General features: G+C 49.7%; 1 protein-coding gene across 3 annotated transcripts in view; it reads right to left on the minus strand.

The window, feature by feature from the left end:
- Positions 1-17,593: 17,593 nt before the first annotated feature.
- The window catches only part of ppp1r13bb (protein phosphatase 1, regulatory subunit 13Bb), a 28,635-nt gene continuing 23,666 nt past the window's right edge, over positions 17,594-22,562 (minus strand). For 2 of the 3 annotated variants that reach the window (XM_084484082.1, XM_084484081.1), the window contains exons 13-18: positions 21,297-22,150; positions 20,498-20,638; positions 19,822-19,955; positions 19,257-19,423; positions 18,372-18,571; positions 17,595-17,855 (exon numbers count right to left, since the gene is read on the minus strand). In XM_084484082.1, the coding sequence (XP_084340208.1) occupies positions 17,814-17,855; positions 18,372-18,571; positions 19,257-19,423; positions 19,822-19,955; positions 20,498-20,638; positions 21,297-22,150 (1,538 nt within the window). In that variant the 3' untranslated portion in view covers positions 17,595-17,813. Of the gene's footprint in view, positions 17,856-18,371; positions 18,572-19,256; positions 19,424-19,821; positions 19,956-20,497; positions 20,639-21,296; positions 22,151-22,562 lie in introns of all 3 variants that reach the window. The other variant, XM_084484083.1, reaches the window with a different exon arrangement.

Consider the following 22,562-nt stretch of genomic DNA (forward strand, 5'->3'; position numbering starts at 1 on the left):
AACCGGTAAAACACTCCTCGTCGGCAAAATGTCAAACGGAAAAAACGGGATAAACAGACGCGTCCCAGACGCGGCCAGAGTCAGTCCTGTCAGTCCCGTCCCTCCACACCTCTGGGGGGGCCGTCAGAGCGAGCGCTTCCTGTGATGTCGCGCGGGCGGTAACGGCCCGACCACATTCAACATTCAGTCTGTCGCGAGCGAAGCACCAAGCACTCTGTGGCGTTCGCTCTCAACCTCACCTCTCTGCTTCTCTCTCTCTATTTTTCTCTCACTCTCTCTCTCTCTCTGTGTGTGGGGCTAGAGAGGAGAGGCACACAGATGTTACCGCCCGGAGGCCACGCCCCTTTTAAACACGGTGCGTCCTCATAGGATGACGCAGAGGCTTGGCCACCGCCTAGTTCTATCCCTCCCCCCTCCCTCCCTCCCTCCCTCCCCTCCCTCCCTCTCTTCAGCTGCAGCCCTACATGTCAGACTGGTGTGTGTTTAGTGGTTTGTTTGCAGAGGAGCTCGTTGAGAGAAGAGCTGTGGTAGAAAAAAAGAAATGACAAAGCGCTACAACGGAAAAGGTGTGAGGTGCGCACACACACACGCACGCACACACACAAAGAGAGGGAGGGAAAGATACTGCAAGAGATGCAGACAGTGAGAGAGAAATGTGAACACGAGAGAAAGAGCTGGAGAGAGGAGAGAGAGAGAGACATCTAAAGACACTTAAGAGGCACCTAAAAGGAGACAGAGAGAGAGAGAGAGATAGAAGCAAAGAAAAGGCTAAGTATACACTCAAGCACAGGTGATATAAAAAAATGTGCTGGTGTCAGCAAATGCAGTTTATGGCCGTTTTCAATGTTCTGTCTTGACTCTGTTTGAGTCTGTGTGTCAGAACAGCCAGGATTTGCATCTTCACTACAACAGGGCTAACCGCTCTGAGGCGTGTGTCTCGTCTGGAGTCGATGACGTCTGAGAAGCGGCGCCCAGTTTACGAACGCACCGGGAGGGGGGGGGGGGGGGGGGGGGTTGTTGCTAGTCATCATCGTGGATTTTCAGGCTTGGCGAGCGAGCGCATGCCATTCTCTTTGGCCCGCTGCAGTTGAAACTGTTGCTGAATCTTTCCGGTTGACTTGGAGTCAGATGGCTGAATGGTTCCCTGAGCGATGACGAAGACAGACTGTAGTCACAGACACCCGCGGGGCAGGCCGCGGCGCGACTCTGGAGATGGCTTATCTGGAGAGCGACTAGTTCGATCTGCTGGTGGACATGCAAATCCACACTGTGTGGTTTGACCCCGGCGGCCAACGGGCCAACGGAGGGACGCCTTTTGGACGCGCTGTGTCCAAACAAAAAAACACACAACAAATACACACATTGTACGCCATTAACCACCAATACTTCCTTGTTTTCTACCTGCCTTTTTTATTATGTTTTATCTCTGTTAAGCAATCTTTAACCTGCATTTTCATTATATTTTACCTCTGTTAAGCACATTATAAATGCCCATTTAAAAAAATATATAAAAAATAAAAAATATATAATACAAAAGTATTTATTTGATTTTATCAACCACTGAAAGAAACCCAAAAAACGTGAGAACTGCAGCTGAACTTTTTAGCCACAAGTTGCGGCCACAAAGCGGCTTACGTCATCTGGGTTTGAGTTGTACACGCTGTAAACAAGCTGCACATTGCACTGTGCGAGCGGCTAGTGCACACTCTGCTAGCATTTAGCACGGGGCCACATGAAAGGCCCATCTCATGTGAGCCTCCCCAGTGTTGGAAGTGATTAACTTTAAGTGAAGTCACGTTAAGACACTTTCCAATCGGGGGAGCAATTGTACAACAGCTCTGGGTCTGTATGAAGAGTGCAGTGCCGCATTCGGTTATTCAGGGTCAAATAATTGTACTACCGACAAGAGAACGTATGTTGCCTTTCCCTTATTGTGTTTCGCCATTCAGTGATTGACTATGCTGATGTAGATATTACTGCTGAACAGGGCTGCTGAACATTTAAATGAAGCACCGTTTCAAACCGTTTATTTTAACATATGAAACCGGTTTGCTCCTTGACAACAGGATTCATGCGCAGATTGTGAATTCTGTGCCGGTACATTCTTCCACAGTGACGTTACTGTACCATTTTATCATCTTCCTACCATCTTATCGACAGGCAGAATGTCATCAAAATATTTGCACTGCCTTAAAAACAAAAAACAAAGAAACTAAACTGCTTTCTACCACCCGGGATCCTTACAGTCTTGAAACAGAATTTTTAAGTGTAAAAACCCACCCAAGCTCCCTTTGAAAATCACACTCAACGTCAAAGTGAGTTTGTGACCACTGAACAGGAAGTCTGTTGGGTGAGCAGCAGGACGTGGACTATAAGATAGTCGCGCTCGCGCACTCGGCCCTTATCAGGCGCTACTGGTCGGCCTGATGTTTTTTCAGGCGCCAACTGACAAATTGGCAGGTCTGGGTAAGTCGCCGAGTTCCAGTGTTCGTTGATTCAATTCCACAGCCGTGAGTCGAGAGACAAGTGTTGATTATTGACATAGCGAGAGACAGGCCGATACTGGGCCTTTCAAGGGCCCACTGCCAGCGTTCGTGAAAAACAGAATGTGGTATTGATTTCACGATGGCACCATTTTTTTTTTATGGTGAGAGGATGGAGCGAGAGAATACCATAAAATATGAAAAGCTGCACAGAAAGGATTTTCTGGAAGCGGGATATTTGACAATTGTATATGAATAAAAGAAACCGCTGGACAGAATGTACAAACGCATTTGCACGTCCATCAGGGAGCAGGTTAGGACAGCCGTCTGCTACACTGCGGACCCAGTGCCTTCCAGCGGTGAGTGTGACCCCGTCCGGCAGCATGGACCAGACCTGTTCTTTACATAACCGGTGAGGGGCTGGCGTGGGGGCCGGCCAGCACTAGCCCATGCAGTCATGAGTGGATAACAGTGCAAGTCATCCAGTCCTGGGCTGCTGCCTCTGAAAAGAATGGCCTGCAGCTGGGATAACAGACAGGTCTCGTTCCCACACAGAACTCCCTCGCTCTCCCTCTCCCTCCCTCTCTCCATCTCCCTCACACACAAACCCAGGGCTTCTGTTCAACTGAAAACAATGGCTAGCATCAGTGAGAACCACCGAGTATTCTGCACTAAGTTGGCCAACAGATCACTAAAAGACAGACGCAGGCGGAACGAGGAGACTAGCTTAACTAAGAGAATGAGTTTGAGCGCATGTTTGATTATTGTACCCGTTACTCTGCTGCTTATTCATATTGATTGACCTCTTCCGAACAACAAGGCATCTCCTCTGTGACTAACTCCTCTAAAGGACAGCTATGAGCGGAAAAACAATGAAAAATGTTAAATTCAAGTCAACCTTTCCAATGACCATTGGAGGGGACACTTTTGCGTTTAAAATTAATTGACGGGAACAATCAAACATTTTTCTAGGGGACAATAAAGTGATCACGCAATTTCCCCTACAAAAATTCATTTTGTAAAAAAAACAAGATGGCCGCATGTTTAGGTAGAGAACTGGTGGGGGGGGGGGATGACAGAGGGTTCGAGAGTTCACGTGCACATGTTATTTCTACCCGTTCGGAGGACATGTTAATCATTACGCATCCAAGGCTGCACTCTGCGTTATCCCTCAGAGTTCAACAAACCTCAAAACGAAAACAACCCATTTCACCCCACAGCGGGTCCTTCTGGCTCTCTGGCTTTTAAAAACGTACCTTCGGAAACGGGCCGTTATCATTACACAAAAGGTCAAAGGCCCTGTGCGGTGGACATCGTCATATGTTAGAAAAACACAAACAAAACCCCGTACTGTGAGCGAGCGGGGCCGATGCATTGATCCATGACAGACCACGGAGCGACTGCTTTGAGGACGACACTGGTGTCACATGAACTCTGTTTGACTCCCACCACAGTCTATAAATACCGTCCAGAAGAGACAGACACTGCTTTGATAGTCAAGCCCTGCGTGATGAACACGCTAGCCTAAAAGGTGAGGTCGGATCTGGTCCACTTCGGAAAGGATGTGTACTTTGGGAGGCCGGGCGCCTGGGTGGGGGGGGGGGGGCGGGGTGGGGTGGGGGGGGGGTGGCCCATCGTGGTCGCACATGTGTTTGGGGTCTGGAAACCGAGGGGGGGCCTAAATATAGGCATGACGACCCAGGATTAAACGAAAGCATGCGTGATTCAGGGAGTGGTTCCATAAACCGTAGGCCGTAATTCTGACGGATGCCCGCCCTTACCCTGGTCGGGTGCAGGACCCCCGCAATCGCAAAACTAAACCCCAGGAATGGAGCAGGGTCCTGCGGGTCTCGCTGTACCCACCCCTCTCTGGAACAAGGCTTGTAATTTAGCACCTAGAATAGCAGAGTCCAGCCCAGATGGAGCAGGCAACAACACACTGTAATTTATCAGCTCGCTCTCTCGAGGAATTAACTATTCACCCAACTGGAAATATGAAAGCAAACTGGAAAAGAGATGGTTGTAGAAGGAAGACCGCAGCAGAAACTAGGCTCGGTTGATTTCTTACCGTGGGGTTTAGCTTGTCCTAGAGAAATGGATCACGGGAAAGCCACCTTTTGTTTTTTTATCATCAACCACATCAAACATTACCCGACATTGACAGTCTTGTTTCTTTTTAATAAGCTACATTTAGGCTACAGGTTGATATGAGTCGTGTTTTCTACAGGCAGAAGCAATATATAATATCTACATTCAACACCGAGATATGAACTAAGATGAAGCAGCAATTAAGCTAATTCAAACTCTGTATCCAAATTGATTCCGATAATAAAAGAACGACCACGTCTACCAGTTCATCAAGCTTTGAGCTCGGCCCTCTCATCTCCGGAAACCCCCGCTTCCTGCGACTTCACCAACGCCTCCTGACTAGCACGCAAAGCAGCAACAAAACAAGCATTTCATCTTTTCGCCATCACTTTCCATTTGCTAAAACCGATCGATATCGCTGTGGTGATGAAACCCTTCCCCTGAAAGGGGTGAGCAGCGAGGGGTGTGCGCGTCCCCGCACATCACCACAGCTGCCAGGGGTGGTGCTCGTAATGGATTGGCGGAATTTTAACGGCTAAAAGCCTTGGCTTAGAACCGTTGATCCCCCTGCCCCACCCCCCCTCCCCCGCCCCTCCAGTAGGTCTTACACATGAAGGCGCCGTACATTTTGCAGTTAAAAAAGTGTTGAATCAGGAGAAAGGAATGGAGGGGAGGTGATAACAAACGCAGACATCTCCTAGTCTCGCCGTGACCGCCAGCAAGGCAGCGGCTAGGGTGTAAACAAACCAGTGTAACTGGTGTACACGCTAATCCTGCCTAACCCAATCATGGCATCGCGGCAGCGGCGGCGGCAGTGGCCCGCGTTCAAAGGGTGTCAGCAGACGTTGTAAAACAGACATAAGGCGTACAATCTATCCGTACGGGCTTAGCGTTACACAACCCCACTGCCGTGCTGGCAATGAGTTCAGCAGACCAGACCCGGTGCGTGTGAAAAGGTCTTGAGTCAAAGGGGAGGAGGAGGGATGGGGGGGGGGGGTGGAAGGGTGGAGGGGGGGGGGGTGGAGGGCTCTCATGTGTGCCTGCCAACCAGGATACGAGGTTGGCAGGCAAACAGAGGGCCGCCACAGTGGCAGAGTCTGGGATAAAACCCAGAGCAACACGGCCAACACTCTGGGCAGAGTGGGCGCGTAGCAACTGCAAGCCGCTTATGTCAAAGTACTGTGATAATCCCAGGCAGAGAATAAAACACACACGCACACATGTATGCACGCACACACACACACGCATGCATGCATGCACGCGAACACTCATGCAGGTACACACGCACGCGAAAAATGCACTTTTTTTTATAACTCAACTGTAAATGATTTGGAAAGAAAAAAAGAAGGCAGAGGTGATTTTGAGTCGCTGGAGAGCAACCGCTGGTGGCAGGAAACACTGAGGATGTTTCGGGTTTATTAACATAATGCTAATAAGAACGCCTGCTGCTTAACAGCCCCGACCTGTCAGCCCGGGCCCCCTGTGGCACATTAGGCAACCACCACGCAAACACAGAAATACATCAGGCCTGTGTTGGTGAAACGCACCGCGGTGCGTGTTCGCTGCTTCGTGCTCCACTTGCAGACAGCGGCGGGCGGGCGGGCGAGTGGGTGTCGCTGGTCGGGGAGGACGGGGAGTGTTGCTAAATGAAACGCCGAGTGGGAGGACTTGGCATCCTGAGCGCAGCCACTAACCGCTCACAACACGGCCAAACGCGGTTCAGAACTGTAAAAATGGATTCGGTTCTAGGCCCCTGGTTTATGTTGTGTCGATTCGCAGGGCGGTCGAGGAGGTCCCTCCAGCCGGTGTCTTGATACACTGTCACTTGATATCCTGTCACGTTGAGAACCACAACGCCACGAGCTCTGTGGTTTCCGTATTTTCCCCTCACACTGCGCCTCCCGACTGCTATTAGCCTACGACTGTACACACACAGAGTCACGCGAAAACAAACAACAAAGCAAAAATGCTGGAGAGGGACGAAGGTTTGACACCGTGGACTGAAACCTCTGAAACACTCTAGTTTCTGGAGGAGCATTTAGGTGTTGTTGCAGCTGGGTTTGGGTGCGAGTGCGGGGTCGTGTTTTAACGGTCTCACCGAGTCTTTAGCGGTGTTATCGCACCGATAGACTATACTGTGGGAACCGGCCGGCGGCCGCAGCCCGGCGGCCGTGGAGGACAGCTCCTCTACTGTTGTCGGAGCGCCAGCGGCCGCTACTGCGACCGCGTAGCTGATGGAACGATAGCGTCGGACCACACACACACACACAAGCATGTGTCCGCACATGAGCACACTGCATAGACATGCACACACACGTTCACACTGCGCAGACACACACACAAAGTCACGGAAGTGGTGACACACACACACACACACAGACACAAAGTCAAAGACGTGGTGTCACTGACACACATTCGCACGCAGATGGAAGTGTTCACACACATCCTTTTTTTTTTTTTCAGCAATTAAAAACTGTGTGGTTGACACTCAAGTCTCCTGCTTGTCAGCTTTGTAACCAACACCAACCACCTCCTCTACTATTCTTGGAATGATGTCAGAAAGTAAAGTATAGAAAGTATGTAATGTATAAAAGATAAACTGAGCCAAGTCAACACAACCCCCCCCCCCCCCCCCCCCAACTACATCACCCTTTTTAAGCATATACAATCAACCACAGTGCGACTACAGTTTGTATTTTATTGGTGTGCATTTCATCACTGCACCCAATTAACTGCGGGGGGGGAAACTCCTGAATGAATTGATTGACATCATTTCCCTCCGTGGCCTCGTGATCTTGTCTTAACTTGTGTGCGAGTTCTGCAAAAAACACTTTGGAAGCGAGCGGCACAAAGCACGCGATTGCCTGGCACGGTGTTGATCTGAGTACGAAGCGTGTCGTCTCTCTGCGTCCTCCTCAGATACTCCATAGCCTTTCACACATGGGGAGGGTTAGGCCCCCACATGGCTCTCTGCTGGCTCGCAGGTTAACGCTGACGTCTTCCGCACAGACACACATTTGTTGCGCGGGATGGGCCCAATTAGGTTGATAATATACGATGTACATGAGGCGTACTGGATGTGGTTACAGATTAATCTGTGTGATATATGTTGGATTACTAAAAGCAGGCAACTCAGTTTATCCCTAAATGACAACAGCATAGCCGAGAACGATATTGACTTTGACAGGATTGTAGGCTTAAGGTCATTGTGTTTTAATAACCAAACCCAGACCAGACATCCCTCACACACAATGCATCCACTTTGTTCCAGCATAAGACACAAGACTGAAACAACGACGACCTCAAAAGCATCACACACATGAATACGATTTACTTCCACTGCCTACATATTAACACTAATACCCTGACCTACTAAACAAAAGGCGAGGGGGGGGGGACTCATGTTTCCCTACATATTGAAACAAGAATCCCAGTTGGCTAATAACACACCCTCCCACGCCCACAACCAACATTTCGGTTATGGCATCCACCCCCCCCTCCACCCATCCGCACCCCCACCCACCCCCACCCAGAAGACAGAGCCCACATGCGGCCCTTTGTCTGAGCAGAAGGGGAACTGCTCTCCCTTAACATCATGCAGCCGGGGGCCCCCGCTAACCATTGATTATTTTTGATTCTCATTATCATGGTAATCGGCTGTTTGCCTCAATATCTATCTGGTGCACCGCCCGCAACGCCCCCCCCACCCCACCCACACCACCACCCCAACTCTTCCTCTTTATGGTAGGAGAACCGGACAGTCAGGGAGGACTGACTTTATCCTAAAAGCAGTGCTTATAGGATAAAAACGGCCTATTCCACCTGATGCCAATTACTATGTATCCTACTATTGTTGTTATTATTATTTATTATCATCTTATTGTTGTTTATTTTTAATGACTTTTGTGTACCTTTGTACGGTGTCCTTGAGTGCCGAGAAAGGCGCCTTCAAATAAAATGTATTATTATTATTATGACAGTCCCCGCCTAAGACCTTCTGGGTGAGGGGAATTGGTTAAAAGCACATATTTACACTGCATAAAGCTAACACTAGATATGAAATATAATACATAACAAAAACCATATAGCCCAGTATGTCCACCGAACGCTAACACAACGTGCTGACAAAACCAACAGTCTTGAATGATCCTTCAAAACGTAAGAGAATAAGAGAAAACGTAAGAGAATAAGAGAAAATAATATTTGGTAAGATTAAAGATTGAAAGCACAGCCTGTGAAAGTGTGTATCTTGGTAGTCTTCTCCGCTCAACTGAAGGAACAAAAGGAAAGTACGAGCCTATCAGCAAGCAGCCAAAAGTAGCACAGGTTGTGCTGTGGTGTGAATCTCAAAAAGGTACGTGTTCAGATCGGCCCAGAATAAAACTTCAGAGGGGTCACCCAGTTCCAGTTCTCCAACGGAGCAGCAGGAAGGAAGACGAAGGCCTTCTCTATACTCTCTGGAGAACTGAGCCATCGCTGCCTGCGACGTCATTGGCTCTAGCCTGAATCTGTGACCTGCCACACCTCACTACGACCAGAGGACACTGCACAAGTTTCGGGGCTTGTGTTCCCCAGCTGTGAAGCCTAACATCAGGGAACTTGGATGATTTAATATGTGTTTGCCACGGACTGACACAGGCGGCTTCAAACTAAAAGCCCCCCCCTGCTGTTGGGTTTCCAGAACCAATAATAATGGCTTTGTAGCGGCTGGAAACTAAACCCTTAAGGCGATGGTTCTTCTTACCGAAACTAATTTCAGGAGGCAGGGTTTCCGTCATCTCGTTTTCTTTTTTACCGCAAATGAAATCAGAGTCGTCGTGGAATGCCATGATTTATCACCCGACGGGCATTTGGCCTATCAACCCTCCCAGAAGATGGAGTTCGGGGGAGGCCTTGAGCCCATTAATTAAAAGGCACCCCTTCAAAAGACGGTCTAAGGGAGAACGGAGTACCCTGACCTTTCAACTCTGGAGAACGAGCGAGGTCAAGAGCCAAAGGCCTGGCAAGAGAAAGAAAAATAAGTCCTCAATCGTGGAGTGGCCATCTAGACCTTCACCAGAACCTTGGACTGATATCTGTGGTATTGATGGATTGACTTTGCTGCGTTATCTATCAAACTCCTCTTTACCTCCTCACATGACCTGCACTAACAATGAAAACTGAAAATGACATGAAAACATAAAATCTGTATTGAAATGTATTAAAATACCTCAACCTATACAAACATGAACACAAGTAAACATGGCGTGTGTTCTGCAAGATGTTGCTTCAACCACGGATGGCCATTAAGTAAAAAAAACAACAACCTAGTATTTCAACTGACCTCCTTTGTTGCCTCGGCCTAGCCAAAGGGTAAGATCAACTCTAGAAAGGTCTGCCCCAGACAATAGCCAGCCAAGACCAGCTGTCCCAACATTGAGGGCAAGTGCAAAACCAGGCCAGACTGGGGGTGGGTGGTCGGGGAGGGGTAAGGTCGGGTGCGTGGGTGGGTGGGTGGGTGTGTCAGGGCAGCGGTGCCATGGTGACAGAGCAGGACCATAGTGGAGCAAGGGATGCTAAAATGAAGCCATTGTCTGGCCCGAGTGAAGCACACCGCACAAAGGAACGCCACATTGATACATACAGGCCTATTGTTGTGCCGTTAGCCAGTGGAGCCCCGTGCATGTTCATTGGGCAATCCGACGACTACTATTAGCTTGTAGGCTACAACAACAGAGAGTGTCATAGGAAAGATGGGTTCAGCTCTATTGACAGAGGACTGACATAAGCAGACACTGACATGGTCATATATTCTATCTCCATGCACCGTAAAGAAGCCTGGTTGAGACCAACATCCCAGGATCACTAGACGTATATAAACGGGGCTCCAGTCTGTGTGATGCTAGCAGTACTTTCACGTTCAGAGACAGAGGCCTTCAATTGAATTCAATTGTATTTGTATAGCACTTTATCACAGGCACAGTCTCAAAGGGCTTAACAGGCCATACATTTATGAATGACCTTAAAACAACAGTCACAACACAACGGTATTTGATTACATTGTTTATCAGATAGTAATACAATCTATTCTACTGCTACAACTACGGCACCGAAATCATCACCCTGCTGCCCCATCATCTCCATCAGAGCCAACACCTCCACAAGGTGCCTTTCTCCTCAACACTAGAAACACAACAAGACCGTTTTACAGAGCGCCGCTGTCACACGTTTCCAAAAAGGCAGAGCCATAAGGACACCGCCACCGAGTGACTGGAGGTGCAGCATCAGCAGAGGCAGAGGCAGTGGCAGGCTTCCCTTTGTCCGCTGAGAGACGGCTCAACCAACCCACCAACACCTGCCCCTCAACTGGCCCAGTCCTCTGGGGACCCCCACAGCCCTTGGGGACCCCCACAGCCCCGGGGCCTCAGCTGGACCGGCCCTTTCCGAATGACATCCTCCATTTAAGAATATAATTAGGCTAAACCCGCCCCTCCCCCGACAGCACTTAGCCTTTTTTTTTTTTTTACTTTGTAGTCACATCAAAAATAAAAGGTCAGCAAGGGGTGGGGGGGGGGGCTGCTTCTTCCTCCCCAACCACCATCCTCATCCCCTTCCTCCGATTACAGTCCCAGTCTTTTGAAATGCATCGCACAGTTCATTAACCCTGCTCCCACTGGGACAGAGGGTAAATATGTTTATTTTGTGTGTGTGTGTACACATGTGTGTGTGTGTGTGTGTACACGTGTGTGTGTGTGTGTACACGTGTGTGTGTGTACACGTGTGTGTGTGTGTGTGTGTGTGTGTGTGTGTGTGTGTGTGTGTGTGTGTGTGTGTGTGTGTGTGTGTGTGTGTGTGTGTGTGTGTGTGTGTGTGTGTGGAAGAGAGAGGAGGAAGGTAAAGCGATACTTCAACAGAAGGCACAAGTAAGAGTAGCAGGAAGGTACTTTAAGGGTAGCAGGCAGGTCCATTAAGGGTAGCGGGTAGGTACATTAAGGGTAGCGGGAAGGTCCATTAGGGGTAGCAGCAGGTCCATTAAGGGCAGCAGGCAGGTACAGTAAGGGGGCAGGTACACTGCGTTTCAGCAGACCTGAGTAATGTTGACACTTTGGACGCCTGTGGTTGCGTTTGACTCTAAATGTGTTGGGTCATGTAAAGAGGCCATGATCTTCTTGCTTCACTCCACCTCAGAAACCAACGCCCAGACAGCGCAGGGAGAGGTCGGAGGAGAACGCACGTCGACAAAGGGGGCCCTAAAGCAATTACCGACTGGAGAAAACTAAACGGGGGCCTATAAATCTGACTGATCACTCGCAACATGCAGCGAACTCAAAAACAACACGCGTAACTCAAAACGCCAGGGCTTGTCAGCGAGGATTCACAGCCTGAATCAACTGCCCTTTCCGGGACCACCGCTATGGTTGTATTCTAAATAAGAGCAGAGCTGGTCCTCCGCCCGTGTTTATAGTGAAAACATGTTGTCTCCGAACCACCCAATGTTCAGCCTGCTCACAAGGCCGCAGCCCGTTACAAGCACATTCATGCCCACGGTGATTTAGAGCGCTGTAATTCCTGGGAATGCAAGACATTTCTGATCATCAACAAACTGGCTGTGGACCCAGCACTAGAATCGGTTGTCTGTTGCATTACCTGCTGCAATTGCATCAAAATAAGTGTTTTTATTAGAGTTGTGTATTTGTTGGTGGTGGTGTTGTTGAGGGGGACAGTGTTATTAGACGAAACTACGTTGGCCGCGTTACTGCAGTTTAAACGGCATAGGTTTCAAAGGGATGTTCCATATATTTTTCCTACTGACAAACTAACAGAAAACCGCAGCAACAACGAAGGACGCGCGCGTGTACGTGCGTGCGTGTGTGTGTGCCCCTCCACTACTTATACGACATCACAGACACACGCCGCCTGCAGCGTCACACAAACATGTGGAACGTTTCAGCACAAAGTTCCCCCCTTTGAAGTGAACCGTACCGTCAGCTGTGCGGTTCTTTCCCAGGGGACGGGGTAGGAAGGTCGGTCGGTCTTGCGCCACAGTTGACGAACAACGCTACGCAAAATAATATGCAAATTATCCCGGTTTACATTGAACCAGAAGGTCGTACGGGACGGGAGGATCATGTTTCTGCAGACAGGTTTTACGCATCGGAGCGACGCGTTGTAGGACATCTCAAGACAAATAAACAGATTAAAAGAGGCCAGTCAGTGGGTAGGGTAACCGAGCTACAATGGCTGTCTGATCGCACGGCCACACGGGTGACACCGATCAGAAGCCGCCTCGTAGCACGATGAAGCTCTTACCGAATGCGGTGCGCGGACATACCGCCTCGCCGCTCGCTGTTAACGCGTCGTATTAAAATGGTTCTCACCTTGCAACGTTGGGCATTTTCTTGGGTCACTTTATCCAGAAGTTCACCAGGTAGAGTGCTGTGTGGGTAGGTGGGTGCAACTACACAAAACACACAATCGAAACGCACTCCAGAGACGGTTCAACCGACTGGTTGGTCCGGAGTGAATGTGACATCATCGATCTGCCCCGACCGAGTTGGAGCCGCCACCGCGCATGCGTCAGGTTTTGATAAAACGAGAGCCGTAAGGAACCTGCGGTGGTTCTTTACCAAAACTATAAATCAACCCCTGCTGTTAAGGATTTACCTCGTTGTTTGAAGTGTACACACACACACACACACACACACACACACACACACACACACACACACACACACACACACACACACACACACACACACACACACACACACACACACACACACACACACTTCTTTGGATTGATTGATGTTCCTGGTCCATGGTGTTTTTATGGATGTAGAAGATAGGACATGTGGATAATGTGTGCAGTTATCTGGAAGAATTAAAGCGACGCAGAATGCAATCATTATCCCATTTGCACATTTACTTGGGAGCAACAGCAGGATAATGCAATAAATAAAAGCCAGGCGTAATTATCTCAGTTCAACATACTTGTTGAACTGACAACCTAAAGTCAATATGAATGGAATTAAGAAGTTAATTTCCTTCACTTTATAATCAATGTTGCATTTGCAGAGGGAAAGGAAAGAAAGAGTGCAACACGTAAATTATTTGTTAATATCTGGACCAACGCTGACACCTTGTGGTTGTCATGTGCCTTTTCTTTTTTAAAGTGTGCCAAGTTCTGTAAACATTGTTTTGCGTCTGCACTATAAACGCATGATGCTGGCTTTTCTAATCCTACAGGTAAAATAGATATTCCATGTAAATTAAAGTGCCGGTAAACATCGCTGGCTATGGGGTGGATCCAGCATGGAGACACAGATCTGCTACATGCTGGATCAGACATGATGAGGCAGATCTTTGCCCGTCTCCAATGTCCTTCAATCACTGAGCGGTTGCGCAGAAGGTTTGACACAAGAGTAACCGATTCACCTTAAAATAATGTGGAACTTCCCGAATTAATTAGGTTGACTTACATTAACATTAATCAAAAAAAAAAAAAAATATATATATATATATATATATATATATATATAAAAATATATATATATAAAAAATATATTTAAAAAAATTATATTAAAAAAAATAATTAAAAAAATAATAATTAAAAAAAAAAATATATTAAAAAATATTTAAAAATAATAAAATAAAAAATATATATGACCTGCGCGAAATGTTTTTTTGACCTGCGCGCATCTTTTTTTTTGGACCTGCGCGCGCATCTTTTTTTTGGACCTGCGCGCGCATCTTTTTTTGACATGCGCACGCAGGTCCAAAAACAAGATGTGCGCAGGTCCAAAAAAAAGATGCGTGCGCAGGTCCAAAAAAAAAGATGCACGCGCAGGTTTCATTCAGCTTGTATTGTATTCCAATTTTAGCGAAAACACACATAACATTATCTTGAAAGAAAAAAAACTGTTTAAGTATGCTTATCTTTGCGTGAATTTCGGGATGACTCGTCTGCCAATGACTTCAAGTTGGTTGTGTTTTAACACAGGTGATTGTTGCGCCAAACTGTTTACAAAGGGACACTTGCTTGCGACGCAGCAAGCGCCTGCTAGTTGACCTGCCGGGCGGGACGATCAGTACTTCCCCACCTAAAGAGCTTAGTTCTGATTGGATCGCTTACATTTTCGTCTCGTTTTTATTCGTTAGCGAAAGTGTCAAAAGATTTCGTCGTAGTTTTTGTCATCCTAAATTGATTTTTATTTAGTTATCTAAATAATCGAATCTTTTTAGTTATCTATCTTATAGTTGTCTCGTTTTCGTCAGACTGTAGACCCCCCCCCACCCCCAATGTTTTCTCAATGGATCTCCACGAATCACACAAGTGGCCAATTTTGTTTAAAAAACGGCGAATTTCGCTGAAAGGTGACTAGTTGGCATGCCTGATTAATTATCCGTTGACTTACATTAACACCATGTCTACCCTTTCGGTGGTATTCAGTTAAGTATAGCGGTAGTGCAGAAACAAAAAAACTAAAATGTTTCCTTTGATCAAACCTCCCGTGATGACCGACAGGACAGCACGTCTCATCTCGGCCGTTCTCCAACGCCCGCTGCTGAAACAAACTGAGCCCATCGAGCCACGTGTCTCATCATGCCAAGAGCTCCAGGTTTTATTTTATTTTATTTTATTCAACATTTACAGAACCGAGTGTCGAGTACAGCGTTCCATGTCTCCGTACGGCAAAACACTTATCTTTTTCATCATCGTTATCGTCCACACCCATGTACAGGTTAAAGGTCAAAGTAAAGCTGGGGGCCACTTTCATACTGCAGGCGTGACACTCCATCCAGGTTGGAGGGGGTATATAGGTTGTGGAAGTTGGAGAGATACGCAGGATTGTCTGAAGCGGCTTCGGTGACACTTGAAGCTTGCCCATTTAATAAGACAGAAATGGGTTGCCCGCTGTTGGTGTACAGGAGTTAGTGAGCCCTTGGTTCAGATACTGATGTTTGGCATGTGGGGGGGGGGGGGGTACGGGGTAGTCATGGTACCCATGGCTCCAGTTCAAACCGTAAGGAAGGTGTAACTGAAAAACAATGGGGAAAAACTATATTGAGCCACACCTCAGTGGGCTAGGGACTATTTTACACAGAACTGAATGAGTGGAAAATGTGTCGTTTTTTGGGGGAAACTTCAAAATCTTCAGGGGGAGATAAGAAGTGTTGATAGATCATTGGGAAAATGGTGTAATTGTATGTGTGTGTATTCTGTAATTTAAAGAAGGTTTAGAAGTAGTCAGTGCCATGTCTGAGGTACATAGTTAGGATCCTGATGTTTTCAGCCTCTTTCATTAAAATCATAAAATAAAAATGCTGCTACCCGTGTGCTTGCCTTTGTCTTAGAATAAAAGCCTTTCTTCCAAAATAAAAGCTTTTGTGAGGTGCCCATAGTTGCGGGACACCGGGGTACTGAAAGTGGTTTTAAATGCACAACCGATTCATTCAACTCCACATTAAAACAGAGCAGGGCATATACAGACTGCGTAAAAAAGTATAATCAGTAAACCAAACATTTTGAACCAAACATTGTGAATGCATTTCTGACCACCCCTCGCTAAAATGAAGACACAGTTTAATGCAATCTGTTTGGCTTATACCTTTGGTCGTTAAAAATATGAACGTCATCCAATAGCATGGGGGGGCAATGCAATACGGAGCCCGTGGACTCGATTTAAAAATACAGTTTTAAAAAAAACCCAGACACTGTGATTCATGCTTCCCAGAGTGCGAAAACCCAGCTTGAACGCATTGGTGGTTCGATTCATCAGAAGTCTTTACCCGCCGTGAGACATTGTGTCTGATGCGATGGCAGCGGTTGGACTCGATGGAAACAGAAGCGAGCATCGAGTCTTGCGACTGTGGTCATGAAATGGGATTAACGGGATTTGGTGAGTTCATCATGAAATGTTAAATCCTATAATTACTTGTTTTCTGGCCGGACTGGACCAAGCAGGTTTTCATTTTGGTTTGTACATAGATTAAAGGGTTTTCATGTCCTCGGGTTGGGTGGGGGGGGGGGGACTACTTTGTACAATACTATAACGAGGGCTTGTCATTAAAGTCAACGTGCCGTGTCCTTTCATACTGCAGCTTTAATTAACAGACTCGCTTCATCATTCCATAAAATCGAATTTGACATCTCAAATAAAAATTCAAAGCTAATCGCCTCCGGTGGCTTGGAAAAAACAGCACACGTGTGCAGTGACACGGCAGAAACCGTGAGAAGAAGTTCGTCCCAGTCAGACCAACCCCACCAGTTCAGAAGTCCAGTAAAATGATCTCACTCTCCTCAACATCAAACCAAAACACTCACATCCTGGGAAATGTCTTCTGACACGCCCTCCTCTTCCTCCTGCTCCTCCCCCCCCCCCACTCAATGTCGCGAGATGTAAAACTGACGTGACCAATCAGCAGGCTTCATATCGTCCAGACGACCCTGAGGGTTCCGATGGGTGGGTGGGCGGGGGGGGGGGGGGGTGGGGGGGTCCGTAGACGGCTGAGCACTGAGCCAGAGACACCGTGACACAAGTTAGTGTTTTATTCTTCAACGGGACGTCGGGTACAGAGTTAACGGTGAGTTAGGGTAAAAAAATAAAATAAACCAACGCTGGGACACACACGCACACGCACACACACACACACACACACATAGTTGGCGGTCCAGCGAGGAGTGGTTAAGAAGGAGGAGTGGTTAGGAACGACGTTCACATTTGGAGCGCTTGGGTTTCGAAGTGCGAGTGTGAGAGTGTGTGTTTCTGTGTGTGTGTGTGTCTGTGTGTTACTGTGTGTGTGTGTGTGTTACTGTGTGTGTGTGTGTGTGTGTGTGTGTGTTACTGTGTGTGTGTGTGTGTGTGTGTGTGTGTGTGTGTGTGTGTGTGTGTGTGTGTGTGTGTGTGCAACACGCAGGCATGCTCATGTGCCTGGCTGTCAATCAACACGTGTCAAGAGTTTGTGTTAGGCACCGCCCCCCCCCCCCCCCACCCCCCCCCCCTGTCCTGTCAAGCAGAAGTTTGCAAGGACAAAAAAAAAAAAACGTAAGCGTCGAGGACAGGGCGTGGCCACACGGAGAGGGCGAGAGAGCTGGAGAGAGAAAGAGAGAAACAGAGAGAGAGAGAGAGGGGAGGTGGAGCGCCGGGCTCGCTTGTTCGTGGCTCTGGGGGGGGGGGGTGGGGGGGGGGGGGCTTGTTCGCTGCTCACTGCTCTTGCGTGGCGTCTGTTTGTTCGTGGGCTCACTGGAGGGGAACGCGGGGGCTACGCCAGCGACCGCTGCCGTGGCTTGATCCTGGGGTACAGCTGAGAGACAGAAGGGACGGAAAGACGGATCAGAAATGCATCGCTACGAAGGTGAGCTTTATGGGTATTAAAAGGGGGCGATGTTATGCCACCAGGTGGTGGTGTGGTTAGCCGCGACGAGCCGCTTGAAAATCTGCCCTTTTCCTGTGTTTCAGTGACATCACACGTTGGGAGTGCATCGCCTAGATCCATCACACCCGCCCACCTGTGATGTCACTCAAAACACAGGAAAAGGCAGATTGTCAAACGGCTTGTCATGGCTAACCTCATTCATACCTGGTGGCAGAAGATGATCCCTTAAATACTTGTACCCAAGGTACATGTAAAAAAAGAAAAATGTCTCTTGTGAAACTCCAAAAGAGGTAAACAGAAGACTCTAAAAAGAGGACGTTGCGAAAAGAAACAAGTTTAACACAGAGTAACTACAAATCCCATAATCCCGTCTGCTACGGGACTCCCTCCCCGGGCTGTGTTTGCGCGTGTCGGGGGTCGGGTGTGCGTTCGGCGCCAACTCACCCCCAGGAGGTTGCGGGGGATGTATCCCTCGCCGTCGTCCAGCCGCGCCCACCACCAGTCCGTCTCGGCGTCGTCGTGGCGACGCAGCACGGTGATGGCGTCGCCCTCGGTGATGCTGAGCTCGTCGGGGCCCTGCGCCTCGTACTGCCACAGGGCGTACACCGTGCCCTTGTTCATCACGCCCAGCTTCTCCTGCACGCCTGGGGGGGCGGGGGTCGAGAGAGGTCAGAGGTCAAGGTCAAGGTCAGGAGGGTTTAACGGAAGGAGGCCCCGCCCCACGCCCGCATTAGGGGTCATTGCTGGGTTATCGGCCCTCTTGAGGGTGAGACGTGTGTGTGTGTGTGTGTGTGTGTGCGTGCGTGCGTGCGTGTGTGTGACGTGCGGTTACCAGGGGAAACTGGGCTGATCACACATACGTAACCCCACAGAGACTACTGTGTACAACACTGCACATTCACGAGGGCGTCATTGTAGCTCAGTACACAACAAACAAAACAACGTTTGAAGGGCGTTTTGTACAGAACAAGGCCTAGAAGCCTGTTGATGTGCACCATTATCTGTTTTTCTTTTCATCCGTGTTGAAGTGGAAACTGGGTCGCTACAAGACAACACACTCCACTACAGGTGGAGAATAGCGATTTGCTAAAAACCTGGTACAATGCATCTCTCCTTGCTCTAAACAAGGTTAATGTTTCTTTTGTACATTGTCCCCGTTTAAATAAAGTTACACGAGCCACACTGGTGAGCGCATTAGCGGTCAGAATGGAACCTAGCTCGCTACAAGACATCAGCTACTAGTGGCGAGCGCAATTCAGCTACACTGGTGAGCGTGCTAGCGGGCCGGAGTTGAAGCCAACCCGGTGGACAGGGGGGCAGGGGGCTCACCGTAGAGGAACTGGGAGCACTGGATGTAGCCCTCCTCCATCTCCTCACACTTGTCGGCGGCCGTCTCCACGTCGCTGATGGTGCTGGCGAAGATGGCGGCGCCAGACTCCACCAGCAGCTTGCAGAGGTGCACGCTGTTACAGGAGGCGGCACAGTGCAGGGGCGTCCTGTTGGGGGGGGGGGCGGGGAGACGGACACAGACACGCACACAGACACACAGACACACAGACACACACACACAAACAGACAGAAACAAAAATGGTTATTAAACCATAGACGGCGGGATTTGAATGACTGCATCGCACGAGTCTATGACCAAAACTCACATTCAAGCCTGGAATCATTTTCAATGAAACGAAAGCAAACGGGACCTCTCCAAATACGTAACAGGGGGATAAACACGAAACAAATGATTGCCTTTGTAGTATGTATTACAAGAATTAAATCGCTCCTCCTTCCTCCCCATTGACTCCCATCGCAAACCACCTAAAGACCGTCAGAGAAACCATCATCTTGGACGTCATCCCTCATCGTCTGCCCGACGTCTGAGTGGGGGTATACTGACCAGCCGTCGCTGTCCGAGGCGTTGACGTTGACGCCGAAGTCCAGCAGGAACTTGACGATGTGGTGGTGTCCGGCGCACACGGCGTTGTGGAGCGGGGTGATGCCCTCGTCGTTGGCCGTGCTCGGGTTCTCCACCTGGGACGACAAGACTTTATTGATACCGAGCTTTCTGCGCAAGACGGCGTCTCGGGTGCCGAACAAGGTAAACGACAACAAGAAGACCCGAACTACTTTGACATCTCACTCTATGATGCTTTATGTAATGAGTACATGAGGGGTCGGACTCAGTACCGCTTTCATTTTTATTTTGGCCAGTGGCCACTCAAACGCGCTTTACAATATTGCCTAACATCCACACACACACACACACACACACACACACACACACACACACACACACACACACACACACACACACACACACACACACACACACACACACACACACACACACACACACACACACACTCTGACGGCGGTGTAAACCACGCAAGGAGACAGCCGGCTAGGAGGAGCCGGGGATCGAACCAGCGACCTTCGGGTACCAGCCAACCCGCTCTACCTCCTTAGCCACATGCCGCCCTAAATAATAGCCCTTAGCCACGGCCCTCCCCTGCCCTTTACCTATTTATTCCTGTCATTAAATGACTAAACACATGCAGGGAACACACACTGACCTCATAGATGATCCGCTGCACCAGGTCAAACTCCCCCTCCAGCGAGGCGTCCAATAGGAGGGCCAGGGGGTTGAACTTGACCCGCAGGCCGTGACCCGTGCGCTCAGAGTTGGGCTTCTTTAGGTTGGTGCGCTTCTCCAGCTGGGGGCGGACATAGACCATGAATGAGGGGAACAAGGTGCGGGTGGTAACAGATACTTTAGGGATACACCCCGCAAACTCGTGTCAGCAGATCAACCTCACACACAGTCTGTACTGGACGGGACATTTGGGAGCTTTTAAACTATTCAAATGACAGAAAATACCTTCTGCAGCCAAGCATGAATATGGTGTTTGAGGGGAATCCCTCGCATTAACTTAACAGTCAACTTTGATAATAAATGCCCATGGTGTTAAATCCTGGACCTCGCCTTCATGGATGGATGATGGATGATGGGTGGATGATGGGTGGAGGATGGATGGGTGATGGCTGAATGAGGGGTGGATGATGGCTGAATGAGGGGTGGATGATGGCTGAATGAGGGGTAGATGATGGCTGAATGAGGGGTGGATGATGGCTGAATGAGGGGTAGATGATGGCTGAATGAGGGGTGGATGATGGCTGAATGAGGGGTGGATGATGGCTGGATGAGGGGTGGATGATGGCTGGATGAGGGATGAATGATGAGTGGATGCTGGGTGGGTGAAGAGTGGGTGATGGACGGTGGATGAATGACGGGAGGCTAGTGGAGGAACGCTGGGTGAACGGATGAACAATGTGCGGAGGAGGCGTGGCGTGGGTGTGCCGTGCGTCTCTCACCAGCGCCTGCGAGGCGGCGGCGGCGGCGGCGGTCTCCTCCGGCGAGCTGACCTCGGGCACGGGGCTGGGCAGCAGGGCCTCGCCCCCGCCCAGGTTGTTGTTGTTGTTGTCGTCGTCCTCCTCCTCCTCTTCCTCCTCCTCCTCCTCCTCATCCGGCTCCTCCTTCACCGTGGCCGGCGACTCCAGCAGCCTCGCCCGGTTGTCGTTGGCGTCCGCCAGCAGGGGCGGAGACTCCGACCCCGCCCCCTCGCCCCCTAGCGGCCCCGCCGGCGCCGGCTGCAGCTCCGTGTCGGCCGGGGCGTTGCCGTTCTCCGAGTCGGGCCCCCCGGGGCCCGGGGCCGGCTGGTAGAAGGGCGTCCCGTTGCCAGGGCTACCACCCCCCACGCCTACACCTCCTCCGCCGCCTCCTCCTCCTCCTCCTCCCCCCCCGCCCACCCCGCCCTCGATGCCGCCGGCCAGTGTGTTGAACCGCTGGTACAGCAGCTTCTGGATGTTGGGCCCCGAGGGGCCCTCGGGCTCCGTGATGGAGCTGCGCTTCTTGAGGGGCCGCGGGGCGTTGGCCAGCTTCTTGCGGAGGCCCTCCAGGTCGGCGTCGCTCTGGTAGCGCAGCGGCGAGTGCACCATGGGCGTGAGCTTGGTGGGGCTGAGGGGCCGCGGGATGTGGTCCACGCTGGGCGGCGGCGCCGAGGTGCCGTCCAGGGGCCGGAAGCCGTCCAGCTCGTCCAGGGCGGCGTCCAGCCCGTCGTCGCCGTGGTGGAGCAGCTGCAGCGCCGGGAAGGCCCCGCCCGCCGCCATGAAGGGCAGCGGGGAGGGCGGCGTGGAGCTGGAGGCCGACAGCACCGGCTTGCCGTACACTGCATGGGGGGGGATGTACGCACACGCACGCACACACACAGACAAACACGTACAGACACACACACACACACAGACAAACACGTACAGACACACACACACACAGACAAACACGTACAGACACACAGACAAACACGTACAGACACACACACAGACAGACAAACACACACACACACACAGACAAACACGTACAGACACACACACACACACAGACAAACGCGTACAGACATGCACACAGACAAATTCACACGTACCGACACACCGACAGAGAGACAGACAGACAGACAGACAGACAGAGAGACAGAGAGACACACACACACACATTAACAACGCACTTAAAAATAATGACTTCAGTCTCAATGGACCATTTTTTTTTCATATTTCTTTCATATAAATAAATATATATATAAATAA

Source organism: Micromesistius poutassou, assembly GCF_964030765.1.
Source record: "Micromesistius poutassou genome assembly, chromosome: 19".
Taxonomy (NCBI): Eukaryota; Metazoa; Chordata; class Actinopteri; order Gadiformes; family Gadidae; genus Micromesistius; species Micromesistius poutassou.